We start from the raw sequence: 19,656 nt of genomic DNA, 5'->3' as shown, positions 1-19,656 counted from the left end.
CAAAAGTACATCTTTTACAGTAAGTAGCAATAAAATGTGGGTGGTGGTTATCTGCATTTTCAACAGCATTGCAAAAAGATAGAGAAGAAAAAACATTGAACTCTCAAACCTTTGGGGCCATACTTTGAGAGCCCTGGTGGGGCAGTGAAGGAGCAGGGAATGTTTGGTTGCCTGTGGAACATGCCCAGGTGGTTTTCCAGCCAGGGAATATCACAGTCTGAATACTTGGGGGGCAGTTAGACATTCCATATGGGCTCAGAAGAGCCATTCTTCAGCAGTTTTTATGGAGATAGATAGGCTATAATTAACAGTCCATGGAAGCAGCTTGCTTGGGAAAGAAAAAGGCATGTCCTGGAAAGTCTTAATTTTAACCATTGACTCACAGAATAATAAAAGGGAGGGAGAAGTATTGAGCTTTTTGCTTTTTGCACATTAAGATAACTTCAGTCTCCCAGGGAAACCTTATCTGGTGCTGCAGGAGGGAACTTCTCCCCAGTCTTCCCAGTCATTGCTGCTGGACTGTGCAGGACTGTGAGATGGGGACTGGGAAGCTTAAAATAATTCCAACATAGCTGCACACATGAAGCATATTTTAAATTTAGTTCTGAGCACTCTTCAAAATACAGGATATTTTCCATGTTAAGAGCATTCAGGAAGAAATTTATGTGTTTTGGCAGTACTGGACTTAGAGTGAATAAAACAAAGCAGAGTCCTGTGCCTTGTGGGGTACCAGGGCTTGGGGTTTCCCTCCTGCTCCACTGTGAGCACCTGAGGAGAGCAAACCACCTTTGGGTGCAGGAGAGCAGAGTGCCTGATGCTGTGTGTCACCCAAGAGCTCCTGTTCTCAGCCCTCCTCCCTAATAACCAGCACCAAGGGTGTCCAAACACATCCCAGGAGGTTTGGCTCTCTCTCTGAAACAGTTTTGTCCGGACGGACACAAAGCAGCAGCAGCTCAGCCCTGCAGGGCCTGGCAGGACCTCACTGCCATTGCTGCACATATGGCAGTGCCTGGCACTGAGAGGGAGTTCTCTCCTCTCTGCTGACCCCGAGAGCTGTTTTCTCTGTGGTGCAGTGCAGAAACTCACCTGAGGCCTCACTGTGTCATTTGATCTCCCTGATGCTCCTTTGAGTCGAGAGAACAGAAGCTGATGAGAGGCAGAAGGACAATTTCAATTTCTGGCTTGTCCTTGTGTTCTCAGTGAGCAGCAGCTCTGAATATTCTTGCTATAACCTCCAGACAGACATTAAAGAAACATATTGCTATTTATGCCCTTCTCAGAGTTACAGATAAGATCTAAATGGCACCATTTAGCTACTAGAGCCAGGATTTAAGTTGTGTTAATTCCAGCTGTTGGGCCAAAAACTCTACAAGTGCTAGTATAATGTAAATATTTAATAGACTATTGCCATTTAAAAGATTAACAGCTCTTCAGAGGGGTGGAGCTGGGTCGCAGTTCTCTGGTTTCCATCAAGTCAATGAATTTTAGTGCTGGTCTCCCTGGAAAGCTGATCCAAACCTCTTGTTCATAATCCACAGAGTGCAGGTCATTTGTGCTGCAGTTCCCCCATCACAGCCTTGCTTTTGGCTACACCTTGGCCAGCCCCAATCGAGGACAATTCAGCCAAATTCGCCTTTTTTTGTTTTCCCCATTTTGAAAAGAAGAATATCATTGAGAGAACAGAAAGCTGCTGCAGCAGAAATTATCCCACTGACTCTTGGTATTCCTGTGATTTCCAGGAAGACGATGAGAAGATAATCCAGGAGATTCAGAAGGAGGCTGAAGAGGAGCAAAGGAAAAAGAATGGGGGTAAGTCCCAGTCTGTAGCTGTGCTTTGGGATCAGACTGAGCACAATGGGGCAGCAAAGGGTTCCCAGCTACCAACAAGTACTTGGAGCTTCACTGGATTCTGTTCCTCCTGGGAACCCATCTAGCTTTTAGAGTACTGTTGCCTGTAGACTTTGGCTGGGCCTGTGGGCAGGCACAAGGCTGGTGTCCAGCTCTTGGGTGGCACCAGGTGTCATGCCTGCACAGACCTGTCTCCTCTGCACTTGGCAAAGCAGCTGAAGGGCAGCAAAACCTCAGTGCTGTGTCATGGGGGGCACAGGGGCTGCCCCACATCCCTGGAGAAGGGGATGTTGCCCCTTTGTGGGGTGGCACTGATGAAAGGAGGCAGCTCGTGCTGTGCTCTGTGGCACTGGGAGCAAGGGAAGAGCAAGGGTGGTGCTCTGGGGAGCAGCAGCTCTGGGATGTGCTGGGGGTGGGGGAGGCTGATGGCAAATGTCAGACCATGGTCCTTGGGGAGTTCTGTTTGTGGGGTGACTCATTCTTTGCCCCCCTCCCTCTGCAGAGAACAGCTTCAAGCGCATTGGCCCTCCCATGGAAAAGCCTGTGGAGAAGCTCCAGAGGATTGAAGTCATCCCCAGACCTGTTCCTCAGAACTTCCACCAGCCCCGGATGCCACCGTACCCCTTTGTGCACCCGCCCTTCCCGCTGCCCCCCGTCCGGCCCATGTACAACAACATCCCCCTCAACATCGGGCCCATCCCCGCTCCCTACGTGCCCCCACTGCCCAACATGAGGGTGAACTTTGACTTTCCCCAGATCAACGTGCAGCTGGAGCCCAACTTGCCCATGCACTTTGGCCCTCAGCCCCGGCACCGGTTCTGACCCGGTTCCAGCAGCACTTGGAGGGTCCCTGCAGGGCAAAGCCACCACATAACAGCACCCTCTTCCTGCTCCAGCCCCTCTGGGTTTGTCCAGCCCCAGAGGACTCAGTGTCCCTGCACTGCACCCTCCCTAGGGCTTCTCCAAACCTTTGCAATCCAACATTTCAACCTGTGCTGCAACAGGGCTTGGTGCTGCATTTCCAAGGGGTGGGATTCCACCCTGTGTTGGGCATCCAGGTGTTTCGTTTTGACAAAGCGTGTTCAGGCAGCTGTTGGGAGGGAAAGTGAGACTTTGTGGTGCATGGGGATCCAGCTGTTCCTCGGGGACTTTCCAAAAGTCCTGCCTTCCTGCTGGCCAGAACAGCTGCTGCACAGTCAAGTGAGTGTTGGGAGAAGAGAGCACAGACTTGGCATCTGAGTAAGACCTTCAGAACAAGAGAACAGGAGGCAGCTGCCCCGGCCTTCTGCCTGTGGAGAGGCACAGGGTGGAGTTCCCATGTTCTCCAGCATCTGTGGACCCTGCTGGCACCTCCCAGCAGAAAGAAATTGTTCAAAACCAAGTCAGTCCTGCGTTTTGAGCATTCCTCACTCTGCAAATGGAGTGAGGGGCTGCAGCAGCCATCCCACTGCCGAGATATCAGTGGGGAGCCCAGAGCCATCTTCTCTTTGGGGGTGTTAGCAAGTGGCAGGAGATTTGGGCACCCAAATCCTTGGCTGGACTGAACTTTCCCCCTTTGAAGGGCTCTGTCTTTTCCCCCAGGGCTGTGTGACTCCTCAGCTTCCAAAACATGGCCTTTGCTTTGCTGTTCTCTTCTGGCATCCCAAACCTCCAGCCTCTGCCTGCAGTGCTCAAGCAGCTGCTGGAACCACCTGAAGCTGAAGCTGTGCCCTTCATTGCCAAAACTGCCTGGGAAACACCCAGAGAGAAGTGTAGGCAGTGCTGTGTGCTGTCGCAGGAAGGTTGGGAATGACTCCCATAGCTGTGCAGGCAGACACAGTGACCTGGGAGCCCCTGTACCTGAACCCCCACAACGCAACAGGCAGCTGTAGCCTCGTGCTGCAGGAAACTGGCTGCTTCCACAGCACTAAATAACTTCTGAAAGTGTGTGTCAGCTTAATTGGCTTTGGAAAAGCATGTTAAAAGTTAAACCTGAGTGTTGCTGGGCTAAGGAAGTGAGGGAAAGCAAAACTTCCTTGTGAGGAGCTGGGGGTGCAGTGCTGGGCTGTGGGAGGAGGGTGGCACAGAGCCTTTTCCCCACAGCCCTTGGCTCTGCTGTCTAGTACAGGGCCCCTTCTAGAAAAGAAAATGGAGTGGGAAAAATCCCTCTTCCCAGGAATGCTGGGCTGGCTTTTAGCAGCCCAGTTGTGCTGTTGTTCTCCAAAGGGTTTGTTCTGGTTTTCATCCTGTTCTGTCCTGCTGGGAACCCTCTGGGTGCATTTGCCCTCCTGTTACTCTCCTCCTTGTGTTTGAGCATCCAGGTGTTTCGTGGTTTTAATTGCTGGGTTTTTTTCAGGTAAAACTCCCTATCTCCACAGCTCCTGCCAACCCCTCTCCATGGCACTCTCTGTACCCTCAGCATCCCTCTGGGCATGCAGGGAGCGCTGGGCACAGGAGGTCATTGGGATACTCCTGGACAGGAGCCTGGGACAGCATCTGGGGATTGTTGTCCCCAGAAAGGTCTCCCAGAGGGGACTTCCATGCATTTTGGAGCTCAGACAGCAGTTTTTCCCATTGCCTGTGGGTCACATGTACCCTGTGGATGCTCCACTCGGCTCCTCTGCCCCGTGTGCTCTCTGGCATTAACAACCAACTGCTACTCCCTTTGCTGCTGGAATTTTCTTTGTTAAATTAATTTATTTCTGGGGGCTGCAGGAGCTTTATCACTTCAGACTCAGCTGGGTTCTAGGCAGGTTTAAATGCTGCCATGCACAGAGTGATTCCCATGGCAGGGGGGAGCAGGGTGTCCTGCTGGATGAGCAGAGTAAACTCTGTGAGTAAACAGAGCCAGGTCAGAAGAAGCAGGGATGGCTTTCCCCATCGAAAGGTAATCCTCTCTGTAATAGCTGATGTTCTCTGTGCACTGGGGCTGGTTCGGGTGAGCCCTCCAGGCTCCCTGAGGCCTTTCCTCTTCCCCAGAGGTGCGAGGGAAGGGAGGGGTGGCAGCAGTTGAGGCTCAGCTCAACCCAAACTGAGGGAAATATGGTGGTGATCCTGCAAAAAAAGGGTGGTCTGTTTTTTAGGGATGTGTGGGAATGGAAAACTGAGCCTTGGCAGAGGGGAGTGCAGAGGTGGATCAGGGGGGATGGAGAAGGGTCAGGCAGAGCTGGCAAAGGGAGGTTGGGGACTGGGCCCTTGGGGTCACTGCTGTCCTGGGCACGGTCCTGGAGGAGCCTGGAGGATGTAGGGGAAGAGAGGACTGTGATTCCTGCGTCCCCTGTCAAAGCCAAGAGCTCATTTTTGTCCATGAGAACAGGTGAGTGCCTGGTCTGTGCCCAGGGATGGGCTCCCAGTGCTGCTCCTCTCCACACAAACACCCCCTGCACCAAAACATTTGCAGCCAAAGCTCAGGGTTGCTCCTCCCCTCTAACCTGAGAGACCTCAAGTTGTGGTTTCTGAATCTCTGTTGATTTATTAAAAAAAAAAAGCCCAAAACTTAGTGCACAACCACCAGATCTCTAACTCCTGCATCCCTTTTCCCTCCCCACAGACCTTGGAACCACTTGTTAAAGGTTTTAGGGGTCAGAAGGCAGCGAGGAGGTTGCTGTGCCCAGGCTGGTCCCATAACAGGTACTTATGGCTAATTGGAGTGTTCCATTTACTTGCCTTAAAGGTGGAGAGAGAAACTTAGTATTTGCACTTAGCAAAACGTTATATTAAAAGAAAAAAAAACCTGTAAAAATGTGCATGTTCTGCAACTTTGTATAACAATAGCTGAAAATAAATAGGTGGTTTATTAAAAAATAAGGAAAAAACCTCCAAAAATATTTTTCTTTACATTCTGGTAGTAAACAGTTCTAATATTATGTGTGTAAAAAGTTCCTGTATTATATTGTAATTTGAATTTTTGTAAATAAATTTGTGCACTCTGGCTTTACCTCTGTGCTTTTGCTACAGATGAAACATCGTCCTCCCATCCTGCCTGTGCCAGCCTGGTGCTGGGATAGTGCCAGGGAGTGGGGCCAGATCCCAGCCTGTGCCAGTAAAACTCCACAGGTCACAAAGCAAAACCCATTTGATGCTCCTGGAACAGCTTAATGTGCTCCACGTGCTCCTGAGGAAAATCTGGGTAGAAAATGGTTTCCAGTCGCTCCTGTAAATGGAAACCAGGATGGGGTGAGTTCCCCTCCTGCAGGAGTGGTGGGAAATGGTAAAGGCAGAGTTGGCCTTAAAGGGGAAAAAAGAAATGTGTGTTGACAGCTGGGGGAGCGGGGAAGGGTGAGGGTCCTTCCTGCAGCTCCAGAGCCCCTTCCCTGTGCAGGCACCCACTGCCAGAGCTGGCAAGGCTGCCTCGTGCCAAGGCCTGGTGTCACCGGGGGGTGTCACAGCTGGGTGTGCTCCTGCACACATGGGTGTCACAGTGAGGGCAATTGGAGCTGCTCAGCATTTCCTGTGCTGCCCTGACTTCTCCCTGTTTATACAGTCAGGAACAAACATCCTTCCTTCCTTTGCCCCTTGCAGTGCTCAAGCCCCCATCTGGTATCAGGTGAAGGTCCCCCATTTGTGTGTTTGGGGGGTGCTGGGCAGCCCCTCCTTTCCCAAACTTTGCTTTTTCCAAACCAGCTTTACACTTTAAAAGCCCCACAGGAGCTGCAGTGTGTCTGTGCCCCGCAGGTGCCCAGCCAGGCTGTGGCTGGGAGGGTCCCCTGTGAGCACGTGCTGCACCCTCCTCACAGCCCAGACTGGGGTTGGCCCCACCATCACACCTGAGCAGGTTGGTTGAGATTCATGGCTGGTTTCCACTGTCTCTGGAGGGCTGGGGGCACATCCCTGGCATCCAAGCTCCTCTGGCAGGACACGTGGGCTGGGCTGGGCTTCCCATCTCCTTCCCTCCTTAGTTCTTTACCTTCTTCTATCACCAAGCACAGGGGCTGATTGCTGACCCCACTAAACCACACACCCAAAACCAGCACCCCATTGCTCTTCCCTCCCAGCTGGGCCATCATATGGAGGTGAAACACTTGAGTCAGGAGTAAATGTTCCTTGGGGACATGGTTTTGCTCCTGGCTGGGAGGGCAAGTTTGCTGGTGCTTCCCCCTGTCCCATCCCTGTGTCACCCATCCCCAAACACACCTGGGGGGCTCAGTGACTTCAGGCTGTTCTGAGCATCCCCAGAGGTGACCCAGCCTCCAGCTGGCTTTGGCTTTACATCAGCTCCATGGAGATGATCCTGTTCACCACTATTCCCTTCCCACCAACTCCTCAGCCCTCTAGAACCAGCTCAATTTTTGTTAGCCAATTTGGCCCCCAAAGGCTCCAACACCCCAAATCTCTATGGGCTCATGCCTCATTTAAAGCCCATTGCAGCCCTGACAGATCACACACCAGTTTGAGTCCGAATGCAGGTTTTATTTTTTAATTCATCTTTCTCCATTTGAAGCTATTTTTTTAAGTTATACAAATGGCACTTACAAAAAATAATAATAATTAAAAAAATGAACAAACCCAAAACTTAAATTTTCAGAGTGAGATGTTTTCAGTCACGACACCCGATAAGAGGAAACAGGAGAGATGTTGACCTAGTGTCACACGGGAGAAGCCGGAGCGGGAATCACATGGTTCAAACTGCAACAGGGACGGGGGAGAGGCAACACGGGGTGGGGGTGAAGGCCAGTGAGAGTGTGTGTCAAGTCACAGGGTCACGCAGGGCTTCATCAAGACACTTGGTCCTTCGAGGGGCACGTGGTGCCAGGGGGGCACGGGCAGCCCCTGGAGGTGAGCGCAGAGCCGAGGTAGAGTCCCAACCAGGATCCCCTGCGCCGGCAAGGGATCCCAGCCCGGAGCTGTCCCCCTGGCAGGGACAGCGCTCGCTCTCCCAGCTGAGTTTAGCACCAAGCTCCTACGGAGGGAGACCCTCCTCATGGCTTTAAGGCTGACGAGCCCCTGCCTGGCCTCGGGCAGAGGGACCGGCCCTGGTTTGGCACGGCAGCGATGCCGCGAGCACCCTTGGCGTGGGCTGGGACCAGCACTCCCCCCCGGAGGGGGCCCACGCAGGAAAAGGCTCCTTGGTGTGATTGCAGGGAGCAGATACTGGCCCTGGGAAGGCCCCAAAGGATAAAGTGCCTTTCAACACCCTAAGGAACACGCAGCATCACCCGTTACAGACAGCGTTAAACTCTAATGCAGACCTAGTACAGACAACAGCTGGTCACACAGTGCCATGGAGAGCATATATAAATAGAGACTAACAAAAATACTGTTTTGGTCTTTTTTTTTAGTTTTTTTCCTTTTCCAGTAGGGTTGCAATTCATGAGAGCCCAGCCCAGGTGCCCTGGGGGTGGCGGGACCGAGAGCTGTCCCCCTCGGGGGATCCCACAGGAAGGAGCGGGCGGTTCCTAATTCAGCATTAGGTGTTCAGTGATTTGCTTCACTGTTCCAGTATTTTACGAGAGAAGAGAAACAACAAAGGTACTGAGCAAATACCACTGTGCAAAGTTTGCTAAGGAACTTTTCTATTCTGTAAACTAAAATCTGCAGTTTATGCTTCCAGCCACGGTGACAGAGAGGTCACATCGGCCAGCCGGGCTCCTGCCAGGATCGAGGCCCGCTGGAGATGGGCTGGATGAAGCCCCCACCCTGGCATGGGCTGGATCTGCGTCCCCCCACGCCCTCCCCTCCAGGCACAGCAGCAGGACCAGCCTCAGGGCAGGCACCTGCCAAGCTGGACCCACCACCAGAGTCTGGTATGCAATTCCAGACCCAGAAGCACAAGAGGAGGGGCGGAGGGACACGAGGAGCACAGGGCTCTATGAGATGAAAGGCTGAGGCTTTCCAGACGGGATCACCCTAAAGAATCATTTCCAGGTGTATGGGGAGGGGGCAGCTTACTGGCCCTTCCACAGGGATGTGTGCCAGCACACGCCAGCCCCATTCCCAGGGATGCTGTGATATGTAAGGTCATCTCTTATGGCTCAGCTGGGGATGGACCTGCCCCAAAAACCAGGAGGGGAGAGAAAGCTGCCAGGGGAGCCAGGAGGAGCTGGGTGAGCCCAGCACCATCACTCTGCCCCTGGCTGGAGCAGGGCAGGATGGGACGGATGCTCCAGGGGACACTGAGCACAGACTGAGGCAGTGCCAGTGCTGATATGGCAGAAGTGAGCTCAGAGGTGATCTTATTCCCTTTTTTTAACCGAGGAGAGGACAATCAGCTACCTAAGGTGATGCTCAGGGCCGGGAGGGGAATACCGTCGTTTCCAAGCCCAGCAAAACTGGAGGGAGACAGAGATGGGGGTATAGAGACAGACCCTTCTACAGAGCTATAGGCAGGCTGCCCCACCACTTTTCCAGTTCTTACAGGGATTTATGGAGACCCACCTCCCACATAACGCACCAACTCTACGGCAGGAGGGAAGGGCAAGCCAGTCTCAAAATCCTGTTACAGAGAGGAGAATTAGAACCCAAAGGAAAAGAGGACAGAGGAAGGGAAAGAAAAGTTGGCAACAGGAGGTACCCTAAAGTGCATTAATATTCCCAGAGGGTGGAGGCGTCAATGGTGTCGGCTGATGCCTTGAGGACCCCGGCGTGGTCCCCCTTCAGGTATTTGCCATTGATTTTGATGGCAACTTTGTTATAGTCGCAGAACTCAAAAAAGAAGTCCACGGGGGTGTCGCTGCTGCTGGTGACGGACGACTCGTTCCCCACCATCCAGTACTTCCCAGTGGTATCTGCAGGAGAGGGGACAAGGTGGCCTTGTGAGCCACCATGGGGACCCCAATGGCCATCACCCCCCAGCCCACAGTCACCCCTGGGACTCACCCTTGATGTTGTAGGCGCCGTCATTGAACTCCAGCTGGAAGACGTCGTAGGAGGAGCGGTTGGAGTCGAGGGTGCCGGTCACCTTCCGGCACCCGATGAAGCCGTGCTCGCCACGCAGGACGATGATGGGCCTGTTGATCAGCTTCATCAAGAAATGCTCCGTCTCACCTGTGCCAGGAGGAGAGGGGCTGTGAGAGCAGCCGAGACTCCACGGCTGGCAGGCAGCAGTGGGGAGGAGGGGCTGTGCCCCCCACCCGTTTCTCACCCACCCCATGTCCTTCCATCTCACTTCACATGAAACAGTCACCAAGAAAATTTATTGCCTGCATCCCTGAGCATCACGTGGAAGAAAACCCTTGCTCAGGGAGGGCACTTTTTTCATCCCCTGCTGCCCCAGTGCAGGGTGGGGGTCCCCAAGGGGGTCCCTTACCTGCTGTCTCCATGGAGGCTGCCAGCTGCCCGTTCTTCTTTGCCGTCACGTACTTGCCATTGGCAGCTTTCAGGGTGATGCGCTTGTCGCACCACTCGATGTCGAAGTAGCAACTCGCGTTCCTGCGGGGCAGAGGGGGCAGTCAGGGGGGTGTGACAGACAGGGACCCTGCCAGTGCCACCCTGCTGGATTGGAAAGGGCCATGGCTCCAGCAGGAGACCCTGATTCGATCTGTTTTTGCAGGATGAACCACGCTGTGGTGGCCATCCCGCTGGGAAGCCCTTGCCCCACAGGCAGGAGGCAGGCAGGCAGCCAAATGTGCTTTTGGAGTTTCCGCCTGGCTCTCAGGATTGAACTGCAGGGAAAAGCATTTCGACAGCCCCAGCCAGCCTGGAAGGACTGTGTGACCCCAGGGACTTCCCGACATCATGGGCGGCAAGACCCAGCCCAGCCCTGGCTTTGTGGGGAATGCACTGCCTTTGCTGGGAAGCGTTTTGGGGTGAGCACTGAGGCTGCAAAATCCCCCTTGGATTCCCCTGGGAGATGCAGAGGGTTCCGTGAAGCCCAGGCATGGCCCTGCTGGGCACAGGGCACTCACTTTGTGGAGGCAGTGGACTGGATGCCCCCATTGGAGGTGAGGGTCCAGTACTTCCCAGTGTAGGTCCGGAAGGCGCATTTCTTGGTGTCCTTGTTGATTTCCAGCTGGTAGGTCTCCTGGTCACCCTCCTCATCCTGGTTGGCCGAGAGGTCCATCCCTATGGAGCAGAGGCAGATGGAGGTGAGGGTGCCAGGGAGTGGGGACCACAACCCATCTCTAGCAGGTCCAGGTTGGGGGCAGCCCAGGAAACCCAACTGAGAGAGGCTCCTGCTCCCTGGGTGAGCTTTGGTGACTCCCAGATCCCTCACAGAGATCTCCCCTCTGGCATTTTGGGTTCAAATCCAGGGGGTTTTTTTGGCTGCTTGGTGTTATGGCTGGGCTGAGCTGAGACAGCCACAAGCTTCCACTCCTGACTCTCCAGCTCCATTATGATCAAGCAAAGACCAATGCAGATATTTCATATGGAAAAGGGCTGTAGTTTTTCCCAAAGGTGACAGCCAAGTTACTCAACCCATTAGCAGAGGCCACTGCAGCACACATGAATCCCAGCTCGTGGCATGTTTAAGGACCATGGCACCACTTTTCATCCACAAATTGTCACAGCCCGCTGGCGCAGTGAGGTGTGCAGGGACAGGAGGCTTGGGAAAGCCCTGGGGCAGCCAAGCCTTTCCCTGACTCCCCAAAACCATTGGCACCAGCTCATTTCCCAGCTCTGCCAGCCAGGATGACCCTTCCCTGCACTGAAGGGGTCGGAGACAGCATTTCCCTGGCAGGGGTGGATGCAGCCAGTCCTGGGGCCACCACCAGGCCCATGGGCCACGTCCACATCCAACCAGGCACTGAGCCTGAGGAAACCTGCTTAGTCAGGGCTAGAGGGGCCAAATCTACTCCAGAGCTCTCCAGCTTGGTGGCTTTCTGCCTAAAACCACTTTGGGCATCCAAATCACAAGCCATAGCCTGGAGCTGAGCCAAGCCAAGTCCGAGTGCCCAGATGGATTCTGGGGAGGGAACTGGGGTAGGGAGCTTGGCCTTGCTGCTCCCTGTCTACCTAGAGCTGGGATGGATGGAGATGGATCCAATATCACCAGTGGGATCTGTAACCTGTGACAGGAGCCCAGGGGCGGCAATACAGATTGTGCTTTACTGGAACCAGGGGCTTTCCAGAGCAGAATCACCCAGCAGGTGCTGACCCACCTGGGGAGGGACCATCTACCCCCCACACCAGCCATGGGGGTGCCTTCCCCCAGCTCCTCCAGATACAGCTCCCTGGGGCTCCCCACTGCCCACCTGCATCTCCAATCAGGCATCCCCATCCAGGCATCCAGGAGCATCCTCTGCTTTGCATATTGATCTCCCACCTTTCCCAAAGGGATCAGACTTTGTTCCCAAAGGGATCAGTCTTTAGAGGCTTTGCTTTGTTGGCCATAATCTTACATTTCACATCCAAACCAGCCTATGGCTGCCACCCTGTTCACAGCATCCCCTCTCACCAGGCATCCTCCAGCACCTTCTGCACCTCCTATTCCTGAAAGTGTTCCAGGTCAGGTTGGATGGGGCTTGGAGCAACCTGGTCTACTGGAAGGTATCCCTGTCCATGGCCCCTTCCAAACCCAACCATTCTGTGATTCTATGAATCTCCTGATGGACACAGAGCCAGCCTGGTGCTTCGCTCCCTGGGGTATTTGGGCAGCACAGGGGGCAGTGGGTGCTGCCTGGCCACCAGTCCCAGCCCCAATGGCCACGTCCTTGGCTGTCCCACATGCGCCGCCTCCCAGAGCTGCTGGAGGCTGAGCCAGCGGTTGTGGAAACATTTGGTTTTGATTTGGCATCCTGGTGTCAGGCAGCTCCACCCCAAATCCAGAGCCATAAAACGGAGAGAGGGGCTCTGCTGGGGCTCATGGAGAGATTGGGCCATGGGAGGGGACACTGGGGGATGCTGCCCATCACTCAAGGTTGGCAGCACCCCTGAGCCCCCAGACCTGTGAGAGCTGTCTGTGTGGTTTGTGGGGGAGGAGCAGGTAGGGGTGCTTCACATCACTGCATGTTTTGGGGAAGAACTCACTGACCTGCAGGGATCATGCTGGGGAGAGCCAAGGGGATGCCTTGTGCCACAGGGCAGGATCGGATGGGCTGGAGACAGGACAGGGAGTGCCAGGAGCCTCCAGACAATGTCACCTCTCCCAGAAGACCCCCCACCATGGAGCACAGAGCACCCACCACTTTCTCCCTCCCCACTCTTGTGCCATTGACAATGTTCTCCTGCCATTTCCCACACTCGCTGTTGTTTGGAGGTTTGGTTTTCCTTGTTTCCTGGACAGGCTCAGCAGCAGGAGGGTCTCCCACTGCCCCCTCCCCAAAAGCAGCACGGGGTTGGGTTACACCAACTCAGCAGAAAGGAATGCAGCTACAGCTGGGGCAGGAGGAGGCTCAAAGGGCTGGAATGGGAGGGTGGGGGGCTCAGAGCTGGGTGGGACAGGGGAAACTGGAGGAAGCACAGGCTGTGAGGAGGCAGGACCCCCAGAGATGTCCCCATGTCCCCATGTCCCCGTGGTGGAGGACAGGCTGTCCCTCAGCCACCTCCTGCTGTGGCAGCCCAGGGCTGTGGCAGGAGGTGTGTCCGTCCCCTCTCCCGCAGAGCCTGGCCCAGCCGCTCCCACTGCAATCATGGATTAATTAATGCTCCTGGTAAATTTACAGTCTGGAGCTGGCACCGCTCTGCCTGACCTTGACGAAGCTGCTAATTACAGCTGGAGGCGGCAGGGGGGCGAGCATACAGCAGTTCTTCGGGAGGTGAGTCTGCACTCCCCAAAATTCCTGGCGTGGGATGTCCTCCGGCTCTGTCTGCAACACGGGATCGTGGGGAGGATGTGGAGGCTGGAGGTGGGAGGGCTGGGGCATGTGTCTCCCCAGGGCTTCCTCATGCCAAGTCCCTGGGCTCGAGGTCTTTGGAGAGACAGGGAAGGGCCACAGGGTGAGCCAGCACTGGAGCAGGAAAGGGCTCCCCAAGTCCTCAGCTGCCAAGCCTTCCAGCTGCTGCCAACCCTGTGGTTCTGACAGATTGATGTCAGAGCCCTCGCTGCTCTCCAGCCCAGGATTGTGGATGTACACGGAATTCAGAGCACACACACACCTTTCCATACCTCTCAGAGATGAGAGCTTCTCCATCCAAAGGAGCAGAGTTTGCTGTGGCTGTGTCGACCTCCACACCACAGGGGGTTGCAGGCCCAGCGTGTGGGCAGTTATGACATGTAGAAAACTTTCCCTCTACACTCAACTTGCACAGGTCTCCTATGAGCAATCCTGGGATGCCAGTGAGGCTCAGTGGGATGCACTCCATGGAGAGGAGCACCTTTCCAATTCTCCATTTCCCCTTTGGTTGTGTCTGAAAGAACCAAAACCTGGCTCCCTGCACGGGAATGTCCCCAGTTCCTCAGGACAGCAGGGCAGGATTTGGGGTCCTCATGTCCCAGCAGTCAGGATTGGGATGCTGCTCCCAGTGCTGCTGGCACAGGTCAGGTCTGGGCTCCCTGTGGGCTCTGGCATCCTCCACCTCCAGCCTCCACATGTGCTCTGAGAGTCATCCTGCCCCCTCCCTGCCCTTGGGCCCGGCTTACACTGCGCTGCTACAGAAATCCAAACAGGTTTTTGTCTAAAAGCAACAGCCTGGAGTGACAGGGATTGGCAGCTTCTCTGCTGGGGGTGCAGCTCTGCAAAGGGGGTCACGGGTGGGGGTGAAACATGAATTTCCTGAAAAACCCACCCCTCCTTCCCTGTGGATTTCCTGTGGCTTTGTGGCATCCCCCAAGTGTCAACAGGCCACTTGGCATCTCCTGATGGAAATCTGCATCTGAGGCTGCATGTCCCCTGCCCTGGAGCCACATTTCCCTGCCTTGACATGGCACTGAGAGGAACTGGGGGGGGGTGGGGGGGGTGGGGGGGGTAAATCCAGCCCACCCCAAGGCAGGAGGACTCCTGGCCATGGAGCAGAGCTCCCCATTGCCAACATGGCGTGCCCAGACGTGCTCCCATCACTGCTCTGCTCCCTCACCCCCTCCCCAGACCCCATTTTCCTGGAATTCCTTGCTCTGGAGCCAGCCCAACCTCTCCCCCCTGCAGGAGGGGGTAGGGGCACACCTCGGGCGGGTGGGGGGCTGGCAGGGTCCCAGCAGGGAGGACGCCAGCGCTCTGCCCGGGGGACCCTCGCGCCCACAAAGGGCCCTTTGTTGCCGCAGCCGGGCTAGAAAGGAGTCATTGAGAGGGGAGGAGGCTGCTCGCTGCCGGCAGCACCCCGAGCCGGGAGATGGGGCTCTCATGGAGCCCTGGGATCCCATCCCTCCGGGGCTGGAGGCAGAAGAAAGGTCCCACGGACACCTCCAGCTCCAGGGCTGGAGGAGAGGCAGGGGTGGCACCCACCCCTTCCTCTCCTGGGATTGTCTGTGTCGCGGTCCCCAGTGCCCTGTGTGCAGGGGATGGTGACACCAGCCATCCCCAGGACACGGAGGAGGCTCCAAGCCAGGCGCTGACTTGGCACTGGTGGGACAACACTGTCCCAAAGCTGGATCCCAGCCAAGAGAGCCACAGAAGGCCCATTGCTCCATCCTGATTCTCCCATGGGGCACGGGGGACAGTCACTGCCGGCCCTGCTCCCTCCCTTACTCCAGGCAGGAACAAGCAGCCTTTTCCCACGAGGCTGAGCTGAGCTGTAGTCGCTCCCTGCCCGCATCCCACATCCCACCTCCCCCATCCGCCGTGGCCATGGGCGCATCTGCCAACAGCACGGCAGCTTATCAGCTCGGCGGGGAAAGGGCTGTCTGGAACCGCTTCCTCCGACGCCTGGTTTTCGGCTGCCTTCTTGGTAACCTTGGGACAAGGCACTTTCCCAACAGGACAAGGGAGAGCAGCAGCTTCCAGCCTTTCGCTGCCATCGGGAAGGATAAACCGCGTGAAAACGGCTTCTCTGGCCAAAACGGACTCGAGCGAGGATGTGCAGCACTTCCCGTTGTATTTGGCTTGGAAAGGGGCCGGGCACAGCCCAGAGCCCCCTGTTGCTGGGGAGATTTGTGTGCCCCCCCTTCCTGCTCTCCCCATCTCTTCCAAATCACACAAAGCGGGCGGGCCGGCCAGCAGCATTCCCACCCGCTCCATGGGCTCCCCCAGCACCACCGGGTCCCCCACCAGCGCCTCCCCGCCCCTCACATCTCCCCCCACATCTGGTTTCCCCATCTCTGGTGACAAAGGGCTGCACTGCCCTTCCCCCACAGCGCTGCGGCAGCCTCCCGCCATCCTCCCGCCATCGCCATCCTCCTCCTCTTCCCCAAATCCCTGTGCCTGGGAAAACAATCCCCCCACTGCACAACTCGGCAGATTTTATTATTTACTTTGAAGGGGCTGCTTTGCGGCGCAGGACAGGAGAAAGGCAGGGAGCTGCTGCACAGAGCTGCCCGGGCACGGAGCAGCGTTGAGCTGTTAACCTCGAAATATTACATATAAACAGAAAAAAAACCAAAATTCCCCGCTGTCCCTCCGGGCTTTGCAGCAGCGAGACATGCTCGCACCCATCCCGCGCCCGGCGTGCGCCGGCCTGACCTGGCGCGCTGGGGATGTGCCCCGGGGGTCCCATAGCCCTGCACCCCCTGATCGGCGAAGCAGGACCCCCGTCCCCCAGCACGGATCCCCGGGGGGTGTGGGATGCTCGGCGGGCACCCGAGGGGCCAGGTGGCCATGTGGCCGGGGAGCTTTGCCGTGTGGCCGCGACGCTCGAGGCGGGTGGCCCGGTGGCCTCTCGGGCGAGCGGAGGGGACGGGGACGGGGACGGGCGCGGGGGGACGGCTGCCTTTGTGAGGGTGGATGAAGGATGCGGGAGTTTAGGTAAAGCCCTTTATGTAACGCCGCCACCCAGCCCCCCACCCGAGAGGAACTCCAGCCCCTCGGGGGAAACCGCAGCCCCACGAAGCACCCGCAGCAACGCAGGGCCCCGCTCCGAAGGGCACATGGCTCAGCGCTGCTCGGGGAAGGGGGAGGTTGGTGGAGGCTTTGTTGGGCGAACAATGAGCTCCATAGGAAGGAAGGCGATGGATACAGCCCTGCCTCCTTCTCGGCGAGGGAAGACCCCGTCCACCCCCTCCCAGCCCCCTTCCCTGTCCATCCCTGCACCCCAAGGCAGGCCCCTCGCCATCCCTCCCACCCAGCGCACCCTGCGGAGATGCTGCAGCGATGGGGGTACTGGAGGGATGGGGGGCCCCAGGCAGGCGATGCTGGAGGGGGAAGGGAGAGGGATGTGGGAGTGGTGCGGGGGGATCATGATGGGGGCCTGGGGGAGGGACGGCGGGCAGCCATGCTGAGGGGTGCAGGGGGGTGGCCAAGGGGAGAGGATGGCTTCAGGGGAGGGGTGTGATAAGGGGTTTGAGCGAGGATGATCCTAAGGCGATGACGGTGGGATGCAGGGGGCACCCTGTGGGGTGGCTGCAGCAGGAAGGCAGGGGATGCTGAGGGCACCTGGGGGGCTGTCACAGGGGGCAGTGATGCGGGGAGGCCACTTCGAGGTGGCATTTCTGAGGTGATGCAGGGAAGGTGATGCCGGGGCGGATGATGGAGAGCAGCTCAGGGCAGGAGATGCTCAGCGGATGCCGATCTCTGAGGGATGCAGAGGGCTGCTGGGGGTAGGCAATGCCCGAGGAAAGGCGATACCCGAGGGATGCAGGAGCGCATGGCGACACCCCAGGGGCTCCACGGTGGCCGAGGTGTCCCGTTCCCCCCACTCTCTGCCCCCATCCCCTCGTACCTTGCCGGGTGGAGACATTCCTATCGTTGCCGGCTCGCAGCACGACCTGGGGGCAGCTCTGCTCCAGGGCGAACAGCTCGTCCTTGCCCACCTTGGCGCTCTTGCCCGCCTTGAGGGTGCCGCTGGGCCCCGAGGGGGCCAGGTAGCGGCCCTCCCCGTCGCGAAAGGCCACCTTCCCGCAGCGGAACTCCAGCGTGAAGGCGGTGCCGGGCTCGGCGGCGGGGACCAGGCGGCCGTCGCTGCGGAGCAGGCGGTGGTCGCAGCTCTGCAGGCTGTACCGCTGGTCCACGAACAGGAGGGTGATCAGGGCATCCACGCCCCACGGCACGTCGCGGTCCACGGCAAGCTCGTCGCGGCGGGGCCCCAGGTGCGCGTAGCGCTTGCGGGCCAGGCTGTACAGGTTGGCCTGGGGGTGCATGGCCAGGTGGACGCTCCACTTCTCGGCGGCCGAGACGGCGGGGGCGAAGCAGGAGAGGCGATCCTCGGTGCCGCCGAAGAAGCGGCGGTGGGGCTCGGACTGCAGCGACCACCGCCCGTCGCCGTGGGCCAGCACCAGGAACCGGCAGTCGGGGCCCGGCTCCTCGCTGTCGCAGCTCACCCGCCCGTCCTTGTCGGCCGCCAGGTACCGGCCCAGGTGACTCTTGAGCAGGACGGCGCTGGAGTCCTCCCCGTCCTGCTCCAGCGTCCAGATCTGCTTCTTCTTCATGCTGGCAGCCGAGGCGTTCACCTTGAATCCGAACGCCTCCGCCGTCAGGTACCGGTTGCTGCAGTTGATCAGCCCGAACTGGATCTGCACCGGCTCCGCCGTCCCGTTCGCCGTCATCCTGCCCTGTCGCCGACCGACCGACACCGTCCGACCGACCGACACCGACCGACGCCGACGCCGCGCCCGTCCCGACGCCGCCGCCTTTATAGCGCGGCCGCCGCGGTACCGCCCCCCGAACCCCCCGCCCGCCGGGGCCGCCCCCCGCCGCGACCCCCGCCCGCCCCCCGCATCGCCGCGGGGCCCCCCGCCAGGGCAGGACCCCGCCGGGCGCGGCGAGAGCCCCTTCGAACCGCAGGACACCATCCCCCGCTCCACTGCGAGGCTCCACGGCGTGGAGAGACCCTCCTTGCACTGCAAACCCCCCCTGAATTGCAGGACCCCCCGCCCATTGTAAGACCCCCCAGCTGAATTTCAGGACCACCACACACAATGCAAGTACCCTCTGCATGGCAAGAGTCCCTTGAATTTCAGGACCACTCCCCACTGAAAGATGCCCATTGCATGGCAAGACCCTTCCCTGCATTACAAAAGCCCCCATGAATTGCAGGATCCCCACAATGCAAGCCCCCACTGTATAACAAGATCCTTCCATACATTTTAGAAGCCTCTTTGAATTGCAGGACACTCCACCCCCACCAGTGCAAGTCCCTGCTGCATGGCAAGGCCCCTCCCTGCATTTCAGGACCCACACACAGTGCAAGTCCCCACTTCATTCCAAGACCCCTCCAGGCACAGCAAGAGCCCCCTTGAAATGTAAGACCCCTCCATACACTGGAAGACCCCTTGGCATGGCAAGACCTCTCCCTGCATTTTAGGAGCATCCATGAATTGCAGGAGCCCCTCCCCCAACACAAGTCCTCATTGCATGGCAAGACCCCTCCAGGCACAATAAGAGCCCCCTTGAATTGCAGAACTCCTAAACACACATTGCAAGACCCCCACTGTGTAACAAGGCCCCTCCTTGCATAGAAAGAGCTCCCTTGAATTGCAGGACCTCCTCACATTATGAGACCATCCCTTGCACTGCAATACACCTCCTTCAGCTGCAAGTCCCTGTCCTGCACTGCAAGTGTCCCTCTGATTGCACATCCCCATCCTGCTCCAAGACACTGCCAGACCCCTCACACCACTCTGTCCCTCCAGGGCTGTGGGACAGATGTGGAGAAGGGTGACAGATGTTGTGGCCTCGTGCCATCTCTGAGCCATCCCAGCACCCTGTGCCAGGCACCAGCAAGTCTGGAGCGTTCTGGCCCTGCGGAACAGAATTCCCACAGCAAATCCAGAAGGAAAACCAGGGCGCTTCTGTACAAGGTGGTATTTTGAGGCCCTTTCTCAGGAGGTAATGGGCAGTGTTGCTGTGCATGCAAAGACATGGCACGTACAGCAGGACTAACCCCAAGATGGGAAGGGTCCAGCCTGGAGAGAGACACTTGTGCTGC

At 57.3% G+C, this 19,656-nt stretch overlaps 2 protein-coding genes across 3 annotated transcripts in view; one reads left to right on the top strand and one right to left on the bottom strand.

Moving 5' to 3' along the window:
* Positions 1 to 5,758, top strand: part of RNF216 (ring finger protein 216) — an 81,129-nt gene extending 75,371 nt beyond the window's left edge. For both annotated transcript variants that reach the window (XM_071571230.1, XM_071571231.1), the window contains exons 16-17: positions 1,740 to 1,809; positions 2,351 to 5,758. In XM_071571230.1, coding sequence (XP_071427331.1) covers positions 1,740 to 1,809; positions 2,351 to 2,670 — 390 coding nt within the window. In that variant the 3' untranslated portion in view covers positions 2,671 to 5,758. The remainder of the gene's footprint in view (positions 1 to 1,739; positions 1,810 to 2,350) is intronic.
* A 1,457-nt stretch (positions 5,759 to 7,215) lies between these two features.
* FSCN1 (fascin actin-bundling protein 1) lies at positions 7,216 to 18,344 on the bottom strand. Its single transcript, XM_071571419.1, has 5 exons — positions 17,452 to 18,344; positions 10,671 to 10,827; positions 10,073 to 10,194; positions 9,643 to 9,810; positions 7,216 to 9,551 (listed from the first exon to the last, which is right to left on the bottom strand). Exons 1-5 carry the CDS (start codon positions 18,272 to 18,274, stop codon positions 9,349 to 9,351), a joined length of 1,473 nt encoding a protein of 490 aa, XP_071427520.1. The 5' UTR covers positions 18,275 to 18,344; the 3' UTR covers positions 7,216 to 9,348.
* Between the last annotated feature and the right edge of the window lie 1,312 nt (positions 18,345 to 19,656).

Source organism: Pithys albifrons, chromosome 16, assembly GCF_047495875.1.
Source record: "Pithys albifrons albifrons isolate INPA30051 chromosome 16, PitAlb_v1, whole genome shotgun sequence".
Lineage (NCBI taxonomy): Eukaryota > Metazoa > Chordata > Aves > Passeriformes > Thamnophilidae > Pithys > Pithys albifrons.
The sequence above is the reverse complement of the archived record's forward strand: the minus strand, read 5'-3'. Positions and strand labels throughout refer to the sequence as shown.